Raw genomic sequence first — 11129 nt, 5'->3', positions numbered from 1 at the left:
TATTCGAATTCTGTTGGACTTTAATATACTAAACCGGTAAGTGAATTTAAAGAAAGTTGAGAAATAAATGGAGTGCGGGATAGATGAAGACCAAAGTCTGGCATCAGGTGTTGCCATGAGTAAGCTTGCCCTGCTACTCTAGAGACACCCGTCATCAGCACAATCTAGAAAGAAAGACGCATAATCGAAAAGTTTGAAAAGTTGGCCGAGAGCCCGGTTCGGCGTGCCTTATCCGAGTGGCCGTACGGTAGAAAAAGAAGAAGGAAATGAGGACTTCAAACAAAAAACACACAAATTTATATCAATACGTGTGAACTTCTTTAACCTAAATTTTACTAATGTGAGTCGCCAATTCACATATCCTGCAAACAAGTGGAGGGCTACCAACCACTGGACTTTCTAACAAGTTCAAACGAGACATTCACAATTTTTAAACTAAAAATGTTAAAATAAAACGACAAATCCGATAAATGTTTTAGATGATGATGATAATTAAATAAAACTAGAGAAGACTTTCTAAGAATAGTGTTATATTGCTAGCAAGGGGATGGAATACCTGCTGGCGTCCATATATTTTTTCAATGTCTTTTGTAAACGAAAGACTTTTCCGCCTTGTTTCAAAGCACGGTCCATTAAAACTCTACCCGCCAAGCTAAAATTTTCCAAAGATGAACTAACCCGTGCTATCCGGATGATTTCAGCACCAAAACAAGAGTAAAACATGGTTGAAGGCAAATTACTAGTGCAAAAAGGAAGACGTACAATCTCAAAGGAAAAACTGTCCCTTTTATCAAAAAGTCTAACATCTAGACGACCGTTGATGTTTCTCAATTCAATGTCTAAAAAAGTAATTCGATCACCAGAACTTTCAAGATTTAATTTTAATTCTGGAGGATAAATTGACTCAAAATTTTCCAAGAAGAGATTGTTATCGTTGATGGTAAGAAGGTCATCTATAAAACGAAATGTGTTGCTAAATCGTCTGGCTTTTTGAAGATTTTCTTTTTTCAAGCTCTTGATCCACTTCGACTCAAAATGATAAAGGAAAAGATTAGCCATAAATGGGGCTGGGTCCGACCCCATCGGTATCCCAATGATCTGACGAAAAATATTAACCCCAAAAGTGAAATAACAATTCCCCATAAGATATGAGAGAGCCTCCTTGAAAAGATCTTTTGAAAATTTTACACCGGCATTACTTTTCTTTGTCACCCATCTTGCACTAGTACCAGAAACAGAAATCACATCATTAGCACCTCCTTGAAAACAAAAATCAGAAAGAGTGTTCAACACATCAAGTAAACTTTCGTGTGGAATTTTGGTATAAAAGGGTTGAAAAAAAGTCAAACGTGGCCATAGATCTAAAAGAACCTCGCTTGTTCAATTTGTTAATGCATTTGATAACATCGGCATTGTTTTGAATAACCCAAAATGTTTTGACACTTGAATAGAAAAAAGATTTAGCATTATAGTAGTTTTCTATCTGACGAAAGAATAATTTCAGAATTTTTGTAATTGCTTTAGAAAGCGGCTTGATGGAACAGCAAGGGGCAGCTATAATAAACCTAAACTTTATTGGATTTTTATGTAATTTAGGCATCCAATAGATGTGTGTGGTAATTTTTATTTTCCTCTGGTACTTTAATGCAGAAATTTTCATTCAAAGTTTTAATATCCCTCTCTATAATGTCCGTAACTGGCTCAAAGATTTTCTCATAAGTGGCACAACCCTCAATCCCATCTAATCCGAGTTCTTTAACCAAAACTTGAGCATAAAATCTCTTACAAACAAAGGCTATATTACTTGCAGCTTTATCAATAGGGCAGATGACAAACCGTTTCTGAAGTTGAAGAAGAGCTTCGCGACCACCATTTGAATTTAAAACAGAAAAGCAAGGTTTAGCTTTATTGTTGCTTTTCAAACTTTCAATTTTTTTCTTCACTTTCTCAGAAACTAGAGCAATCCATCCTTTAAGATACACAATATTTTTCTTGTGTTTGTTACACCAATCCTTTGCGCAATTCCTAATTGCTGTCAACAGTTTTTCTTCTACAACATTCCAGTTTATAAATTTCTTCTCCCTGTATTTTGGACCTTTCGTAAAAAGTTTTCTAAGCTTATTGTCCCTAACTATTCTCAAATCACCAGAAATGATATGACCATGATGCTCATCTTTGAATTCAGAGTTACCACAGTCACATGGGAGAGAGGAAGGATCAGCAAGAAAAGTTTCAACGTCTAAGTTTGACACAAATTGATTGAAATTGAAGATTTTTGATCCAATAGCTGGCTCTAAGGAATAAACAATGGTTGGTGGAGAAAAGGTGTCGATGATAGAAGGGATTGTCTCTAAAACAGATCTTTCATGTAAGATGGATGGCAAGTTGACTAATTCTATTCCCTTGTTGCAAAAATCTATATGTAAAACATTTTTAAGCGGGGGACGTTTCTTTTTGGGTGGAGGAGGTGAATAAACACGGCAATCTATAATGTCTAAGGCGATAGAGTACCACTGAGAAAATGGAAAATTTAGAGGACTAGATAAAAGTATGTCATTAATTTTGTCGGCTAGCTTCTTCAATTCTGATGTCTTCATATTGGTCAAAGACATTCGAATAAAATTAGATGCGTTCTTGATCTCAGTATTCAAAACATTATTAAGTTCCTCTAGAAAGGTCTTGTGATCAAACTTTCCTGTGCCCACCCTAGAAAAACGTCTGTGCGAACGGTTGAAATTGCGCTTTAATGTAAAAAAGGCCTCCAGAGCCGCCTGGGCTTAAGCTGTAAGCTTACAGCGCTGTACTGGAGCCTTAGTTAAGCTTATTCTGAGCTCCATACAGGGCTGAGCTGGTTCCCAATGGTCATAAACCTCATAGGACACTCCCCTGCAATGGATTAGACCCATTGAAGTCCAGCAAAGGGGGCAGAACCGACGAATTTTCACTAAAATAGCTTAAAAACGCTTAAAAAGCTCTATTTAAGAGTTTTTAAGGCTTATTTAAGCAAAAAACGTAAAAACGCGACCTTGCAAGCAAGTGAGCTACTTCCAAAGGCTCTAATTAGCATATTTCCATAGTGCTGAAGCGATTTTGAGGGTTTAGAACCGGCTGGGAACAGTAGTTTTTCCAGAAAACCAGTTTTTAGGCCTCCAGAACCGCCTGGGCTTACGCTGTAAGCTTACAGCGCTTTACTGGAGCCTTAGTTAAGCTTATTCTGAGCTCCATACAGGGTTGAACTGGTTCCCAATGGTTCTAAACCTCGTAGGACACTCTCCTGCAATGGATTAGACCCATTGAAGTCCAAGATTTCTAAAAATAACAAGATATTTTTAATCCGTCACGGAAGGACAAGGTGAAAGTGTCACGGAAGGACAATAATTTCAGACCTTGTAAGTGAATATGAAGGAGGTTGCTTTGGAATGTAATTTCATTTTTTGTTAGGGGGTACCAATAGTTAGAACTTGCAATAATATCAAGAATAGTGTACTTGCACAAAACTGGTGAAAAAACTTTTTGTCTTGAATTGTCACGGAAGGAATTCAATATTTGAAAAAATTTTCTGCTTGCAGTACTTTTTTGTTGTTTGACTTATTTCAAAATGAATAAACCTATTAAACTAACTAGGGTATGTACTTGTTTTAAAACAACATTTCATTTTTGATTAATCATTTTATTTTTCAAAAGAAGGTCCATTATATTTTAACACTTGTCCTTCCGTGACAAACCTCACTAGTTGTGTTTCGATATAATCACCTGATTACAGAGTCTAAAAGTGCGACTCGGTTGATTTAAAAGTTGAAATTGGAAAATTTAAGGGTTATTTAAAAAAAAAATCACAGTTACTTATTTTGTTTGTAAGATTTTTGATTTTGTGTTTTTTTTTACCATTTTTCAATTTGGTCCATCTGGAGTGCGGGCCGCATCAAAACACTTGACTCATATACCTTTGTTCATATTGGTAGAGGAAAAGGTATTAGCCCAAAATGGTGCCGGATCAATTCCCATCAGAATCTCGATCACAAAGCAATATCATCTGCATTGAAAAAACTATTTTTTATCAGATATTTCATAGCAGTTTCCAGACAGTGTCAATCGAATGAATAGAACGCCAAATCAATTGAATGCAATCAAACACAATCGAATAATTGCGATTCGATTGTCGAACGCAATTACCATACTTACGCGCTCGACCGTCAACGCTTTTAAAAAAGCTCTAAAGGAGTGATCAAATTTAATTTATTTGCAATCAAACTTATCGATCAAACATAATCGAAGATCAATCGAAGGTAATTTACAATCAATCGAATCAATCAAATGGTACTCGAACTCAATCAAACACAATCAAATATTACCCAAGAATCAGTCGTTCGATTGAGATTCGATTGCGTAATTATATCCAGCCCCCTGTCCATGTGCAAATGTTAATAAAGTCTTTACATAATTTTTTCGAAAACAGGAGGCAACAGGGCAGCCATTTCACAGAAATTTGAAGTCAATGGTATATACCTCTTTCAAAAAAAGTAATTGTTTTGTATGAAACACTTATCTTAATACATTTAACTGTCATCCTGACATTCTTTTCTAATGCTTTGTTTTAAATGGCTTTTTTCAGAGTTTATCTTACAACTTGGATTTTCTTTATTGGCAGTCACCCGTGGCATCAGGATTTAGTAACACAAGTCTCATTTTGGACCTCTCACGTTGCAGTGGTGTCCAGGGTTGCGCTTACCAAGCGTATGATTTATAGCCAACCATATATTTTTAAAAGTATTAATCATTGCATTGTGATTAAGAAAAGGTTTTATAGATAAATAATTTCGAACAAGTTGCTAAAAGATTTCAGTTCTTTGACAAAAATCTGCAATAATGTTCACCTGTTTTGTGTAGTCAAATTTCAATTTGAGCATATAGGATGCTTCAAATGTTGTTTGAAAACAAGTGGTAATAGAATATTGGCCCTTTTTGCCTATGTCAGAATAGTAAAGTATTGTTTTGGAGAGTTTCTTAAAAAGGAAATTTAACAGTGACCAGTAATGAGAAAAGTTGAATGGTATTAGATAACATCAACTTTATCGAACTCTATTAACAGCCAAAAAAAAATACATGCGTCCCTTAATAATACACATATCAAATGAACACAAGGAGGCGTCGAACGAAATCTGGAAGCAAAGAGGACAACAAGGAAAATTTCAATGCAGGCTACGGAATACCTTTGACAAATAGTGGAAAAACATTTACAGAAACTTCACAAAATTACAATCAAGTGATTGTTGATCCTATTGATATGTCATGTCGTGATAGAACAGGAGAATTTTTATCTGCAGTCAAATCTTTGCAATCAAGTCAGGTTTGATCATTTTTTCATATCAGTTTTTTGCTTGGCAATCATGAATAACTTTAGCAAACCTATTCTGTTATATTTATCATCAAGCCCTTAGTGCTACCTTAATGCAAACTTCAAATTCAAAGTTAGGGGAGCCCTTTGAAAAAACTCTTTTTTAAGAAAATTTTAAACCAAACAAAGAGCAGTTCATAGAGGTGCATGTGCTTCTCTTTGGCTTCTCTACATTAGACAGGCAGCTGATGACATCAAAAAAAGTGAATCAGTGAAAATTCGAGGGACAAATATTGAGTACTTATTTAGAAATCTTTATAGTTTAGAGAGTCAGAAAAATTTACTCGGCGTGTTTAAAAATCTTTACCGGACGTGTCCGAGAATAATTTATTAATTGATGACGTCACAAGCAAAAGTGAAAAATTGATGTTGCAAAATTTCAAAGTTTTACATACCATTTGAAGCGTTTTTTTATGTAGATTTCAAATCACATCAATCTTAATAAGTAAAAATTTGAATATGAGAAGTTATTGAGGTCCCTAGCTCTTCTATGACGTCATTTTTGAAAAAATGCCTCATTTTATAAGGAATTACGATCTCAATTTTCTCGAGTTAGGCTGAGAAATCGAATATACCCGTTTAATTGTCTTCTATATAGTTTTTGACGAGCTTTCGAATGGTGTAAATTGTTTTTCGATTTGATGACGTTGAAATTTGACATTTTTAGGGGGTGAGAGGGTCATGATTGACCAAAATCACATGTCAAATTTAAGTCATAACTTTTGAAATCTAAATTTTTACCTATTGAGACTGATGTGGTTCAGAAACTAGATCGAAAAATGCGTTGAATGGTATATATTTCATTATTATATGCTGAAATCAAATTTTCACTTTTGGTGGTGACGTCATCATTTGACAAATTACCACCGGACATGTCCGTTAAATAAATTTTCGGACGCCGAGTAAAATTTTTAGGATCAGTAGATATATGGAAACAAGAAAAATCAACTCGACGTTTGTCCCAAAGTCGTCCAGATTTTAGATGTCGTCAGCTGCCTGTCTACATATATGTTATTTGCCAAGAACAAATCTCAGAAAAGTACATGAGGCGTCAAAATTAATAAAGGAGTGCAAAAGTTAATGGGATTCATTTTATTCTTTTTTTAAAGCACTGGTAGAATCTATTTTTAATTTTATACAAATCTTTATTGTGTAAGTCTTCTTGCTTTCTGTTTCTTAAATTAATTCCATTCGTTCTTGGCATTTTAGTTAAATGGTCATGCTGGCAGGCATGGGGCTAACAATGGAAAGAAAGTACAACCTAGTCCGTTTACAATGGCTTCACGAAAAATTGGAAGAGACATAAATAATACTTTTAATAAACTAGAAAAACTAGCAATATGTAAGTCTTCTTTATTAAAGCTTTTTCATTCGTGAGAGCTCTGTAGAAAATTGACTCTAGTGTTCCTTAAAGTGGATTAAATTTCAAGTGGATAAATTTTTGTAATTTTTAAACTTTGTCCTTTTGTAAAAGAAATTAAGTAAAAAGAGATTGATTTGCAAGTTTTTAATCCACTCAAAAGCTTCAGACTCTCAATTCCATGTGAAAATTAATCTTAATTAAGCTTTTTAATATTTTGTTTTGATTTTCATTTTCTAGTGGCAAAACGAAAATCACTATTCAACGACAAACCTAAAGAAATACAAGAATTGACTTATATTATAAAACAGGTGCTTTCATTTTGTTTGTTTATCCAATACAGAGTGTATATACAAGTTGTCTCACACAACTGAGGCTTAAAAGTAGTAAATGTTCAAACTTTGGAATCTATTGGTACCATGGTAAGTCTTTTGAGGTTTTTAGTGATTTTAACAATACTTTTTGATTCATATTATAGGACATAAATCATTTAAACCAACAGATCAGTGATCTGCAACAGGTAACGGACATTCGTTTTCAGATGTTTACTAAATTAATCTAAGACTTAATCAAACTAGTTCCCCTGGAGAGGGGGTCAATTGTCTAAGCCAAGGTCACATAATCTAGTTTTAGTTATTTGATTCATCAGACATTGTTAGAATGTAACATCTTAAAATATTTAGACCCCGTATCCAAATCCAACTGTTTCCGCACGTGATAAACCCTGATCAATCTGTTAAAGATTTAAATTCTTTCTTCAAATTGTTCTTTTTTACAGTTTGTAAATAGAAGTGATTCCGGGAACAGTAAAAATGTGCAGGCACATTCACATACAGTGGTCATGTCACTTCAAGTAAGTCTAAATTATTTCTCATTTGTTTAAATAAAAATAGAACTCTGATTTTGAAATTCACTTTTTAAAATAATGCAAATGATTAGTTACTCTATAGGTGACCGAACACATACGTATGATTTTTTGACTGTATGCCTTTGACATGTGTTTTGGTGATTCGAGAAACCTCTTGAAGAGTTCTGGACATTGATAATACATTGCAGTTGTTTTTGGAGTCGTTTCTAAAATACTTAGTCTTCTCTAGTTATATCATTTTCAAAATTTACTTTATTGTTCACGAGGAATAGTCCCACAACAAAATGAAATCCTTTGAAACCTTTTTATTATATTTTGTTTTCTAGAGTAAATTGGCTTATATGTCAAAAGACTTTAAACATGTCCTTGAAGTAAGGACAGAGGTATGTATATAGGTGGTTTTCTTCCTTTTTCAAAATCTCAAATTTGGACAACCTAATGATTCCAGATGATTCCATTATACTCCTTAAAATGTGAAAGTATATGTCTCAAATAATATCATAGCTTTTTCTGTTACTAAATATTATTGTAATCTAATACAAAATTTTGTAGAATATGAAACACCAAAAAAATAGGAGGGATCAGTTCTCACAAGGAGCCGTCGCTGAAACCTTACCGTCCACACAAGTCGCATCAAACTCACTATTGCACAGAAATGTAGGCGGGAACTCATCACAATCTGATACAGTGTCTCTGGACATGGAACCGCTGTTAGCGTCCAATAATCAAGCACAGCTTTATGAAGAGGATGATGAGTACGTCAAAAGTCGAGCCACAGCAATGGAGAGTATTGAACAGACTATTGTCGAATTGGGTGGTATTTTTCAACAGCTGGCACACTTGGTTAGTGAGCAAGAAGAACAAATCAAAAGGTACGTCAGAGAAGCAATATTCATTTTATCAGTTTGATAATTTTTTGATACTACGTTTTTTGTTATATGAACAAAGTATATAAGAACTTTACGCTTCAAAACCAAAAAAAATTAAGAACGTTCTAAGAACATTATAAGGCTTTGTTTATTCTGAAACATAGATTTCCTTAGGCAATTTTTTCAAAAAATACTCTGAAAATGTCAACAATTTTTAGAACATTTATACTCTTAAAACCCAAGAAGTTAAGAACGCCTAAAAGTTTGAAAAGGTTTAAATGTTCTAATAAAAAAATGTGTGGTATATTTACTTCAAAGTATTTGTGGGAGACAAAATGTTGCTCTTCTTTTCTAGTATTAAGCGGTTAAACATTGTATACAGGTTTTTAAGATTTTGGTTGCTTTTCCTTCAAAGAAAATCACTTTGCCAACACGATTTATAAAAACTTTGTTTGGATCTGTCCATATTACAGTCGGTGAGGAATAAAAATGTAAATTATTCTTGTTGGACCTACCCCGATGGAGGTCCTATAAATTAACCGTTGTATGTTTGTCTGTTCGTTCGTTAGTTACCAGCTTTTCTCGAGATTGGCTCATTAGTTTTTTTCGGACTTTTTGCACAAAGATGCATAACTATAAACCCTCGAGTGTGACGGAGCCCGATTTTAGAAAAAAAAAAATTTGGGCGAATTTGGGCCAAAAAACGGCTAAAAAAAATTGGTCCCTAAAAGTATCACTTGTTTTCACTATTTTCAGAATTGATGCAAATGTCGAGGATACAGAAATGAACGTGGAAGCAGCACACAGTGAACTACTCAAATATTTTCAAAACATCTCATCAAACAGGTGGCTTATCATCAAAATATTTTTCACTCTCATCATCTTTTTTATCATCTTTGTTGTGTTTATGGCGTGAAAAAATCCTCCTCTTTGTCTCGTATCAGCCCATAAAGCGTGAGGAGACTTGGCTAGGGTGTATTCTTACTGAGAAGGATTGATGTCATTTATTTAAAGTCGTTACACTGATTTTCTTTTACAAAACACAGACGTTTTGACACCATTCCTTGCTTATAAACTTTAACCAGTCTCATCATGTTTTATTAAGGGATGATTTATGTATTCTTGTAAAACTGTTTACGTTTCAAACTCTTGATCTTCGTCATTTCTCCCTTTTTTGAATTAAAAGATGTTAGGATCTCAAATGTTACTACCCTGAATTTTTTAATATTTTTAAGAAGAAATTTTAACATTGGGAAAATCATTTAGATGTAGAATTTATTCAGTTAGTGCTAATTATTCGAAGGAAATTTGCAGGATGGTGTTGTAATTCTTTTTTAGCTTCAACTCTTATTTTACATCTTTCTAAACTAATAAATCCAGCAAAAAATCCACAGTGTGATCTTATTTAAGATCCTAAATAATCTACACTGCAAAGAAGCACACGCGAAATTTTAAATTATACGTATTATTTTTGTTCATTTTTATTTTGCAATTATGATTATGTTTCTTTAAAATCTTTTATGAAACGAGGAAAAATGACAGGAAGGAGAACGTGGTTATTAAATATTTTAATCCACACCTTTAGTGGGTAAGGATTTTATTTATTTCATTTTATATGATGATGTTTTTAACTGAGAGGATGGCTGAAGGATTTAAAGGTTTTATTTTCACATAAGTGTTTCCGTTTCATATCAGGACAGTGTCTTGCTTTTGTTATATTATGTTGATGTAAGAAAAAAAAAATTTTTCTTTTCCTCTTTCTGACCAATCTTGCTCGACATCCGTGTCAATCCAATGTGAAAACCATGTAAATTAAAATTGATGAGTAAGCAAACGTTATCACTCTTATTTAAAAACAAAACCTTTAATTCTTATGATGTTATCATTCTCTTAATTAAAAGAAAAATTGCCAATTAACTAATAAAATTGAAATTACACAAGCTTTACAATCGTAGCAATCGCACTGTACAATTTTCTGTATTACTTTGTGACTGTACAATTTCGTTTTCGTTTCAAATCATTCTAGTTGCATGTATGGAGGTCATTTATAAGCTTTTCCACTTAATATTGCACTTTGAAATTTGAACTCTAATGGCATTATCTTTATAATGACCATCATAAAATCCGTTTCGAAAACCTGTGTCAGTTTTCATACAAAACAACCTATTGACAGAATTTTGTATATACTATGTCAAATTTATTGTGTCAAATTGTAGTGAAATATTGCATATTTGAGACATGATTTGACCTCTTTTGAAAGAGAAATTGTTTGAATAGTAGATAAATTCTATGTTCATAACACCAGCTTTCAGCCAGCCTCTTTTAATTTATATGAAATGATATAGATAATGTTATTATTATTACTATTATTATTTTTTGGTTGGTTGTCAATTTATATAAAAATAAATGAATGGATAACAATATATTTTTTGATTTTGAAATTTCAATTTTGATCCATAAAATCTTTTATTACATACCTCTCATCTCAGATAGGAATGCTTATCTATGAGCTAAACTGATTTTTGCTAACTTTCTTTTAGGATCAGGCAACTTTTTGATATCATGCAGATGTTTTATTAATTTGATTATTTTTGCATAATTTTTCATCTTTTCCATATCCACCGATAGGTTTTTATG

General features: G+C 33.1%; 1 protein-coding gene across 1 annotated transcript; it reads left to right on the top strand.

Annotated features, from left to right (window-relative positions):
• The first annotated feature begins 5052 nt into the window (after positions 1–5052).
• LOC136801185 (syntaxin-5-like) lies at positions 5053–10917 on the top strand. The gene is made up of 8 exons (XM_067057825.1): positions 5053–5347; positions 6605–6737; positions 6996–7066; positions 7234–7275; positions 7534–7608; positions 7950–8006; positions 8176–8495; positions 9249–10917. The coding sequence occupies exons 1-8, from the start codon at positions 5132–5134 to the stop codon at positions 9406–9408; spliced, it is 1074 nt and encodes a 357-aa protein (XP_066913926.1). The 5' UTR covers positions 5053–5131; the 3' UTR covers positions 9409–10917.
• Positions 10918–11129: the final 212 nt, after the last annotated feature.

This window comes from Clytia hemisphaerica, unplaced genomic scaffold (assembly GCF_902728285.1).
Source record: "Clytia hemisphaerica strain Z4C2 unplaced genomic scaffold, Clytia hemisphaerica genome assembly, whole genome shotgun sequence".
NCBI classification, from domain to species: Eukaryota; Metazoa; Cnidaria; class Hydrozoa; order Leptothecata; family Clytiidae; genus Clytia; species Clytia hemisphaerica.
The sequence above is the reverse complement of the archived record's forward strand: the minus strand, read 5'-3'. Positions and strand labels throughout refer to the sequence as shown.

Excerpts from the sequence above, each read along its gene's own strand:
- LOC136801185 (XM_067057825.1), top strand. The coding sequence starts at position 5,132 with ATGAACACAAGGAGGCGTCGAACGAAATCTGGAAGCAAAGAGGACAAC. Across the intron at positions 7,067-7,233 it reads TGACTTATATTATAAAACAG|GACATAAATCATTTAAACCA; the intron begins GTGCTTTCATTT and ends TTCATATTATAG. Across the intron at positions 7,609-7,949 it reads CAGTGGTCATGTCACTTCAA|AGTAAATTGGCTTATATGTC; the intron begins GTAAGTCTAAAT and ends TTTGTTTTCTAG.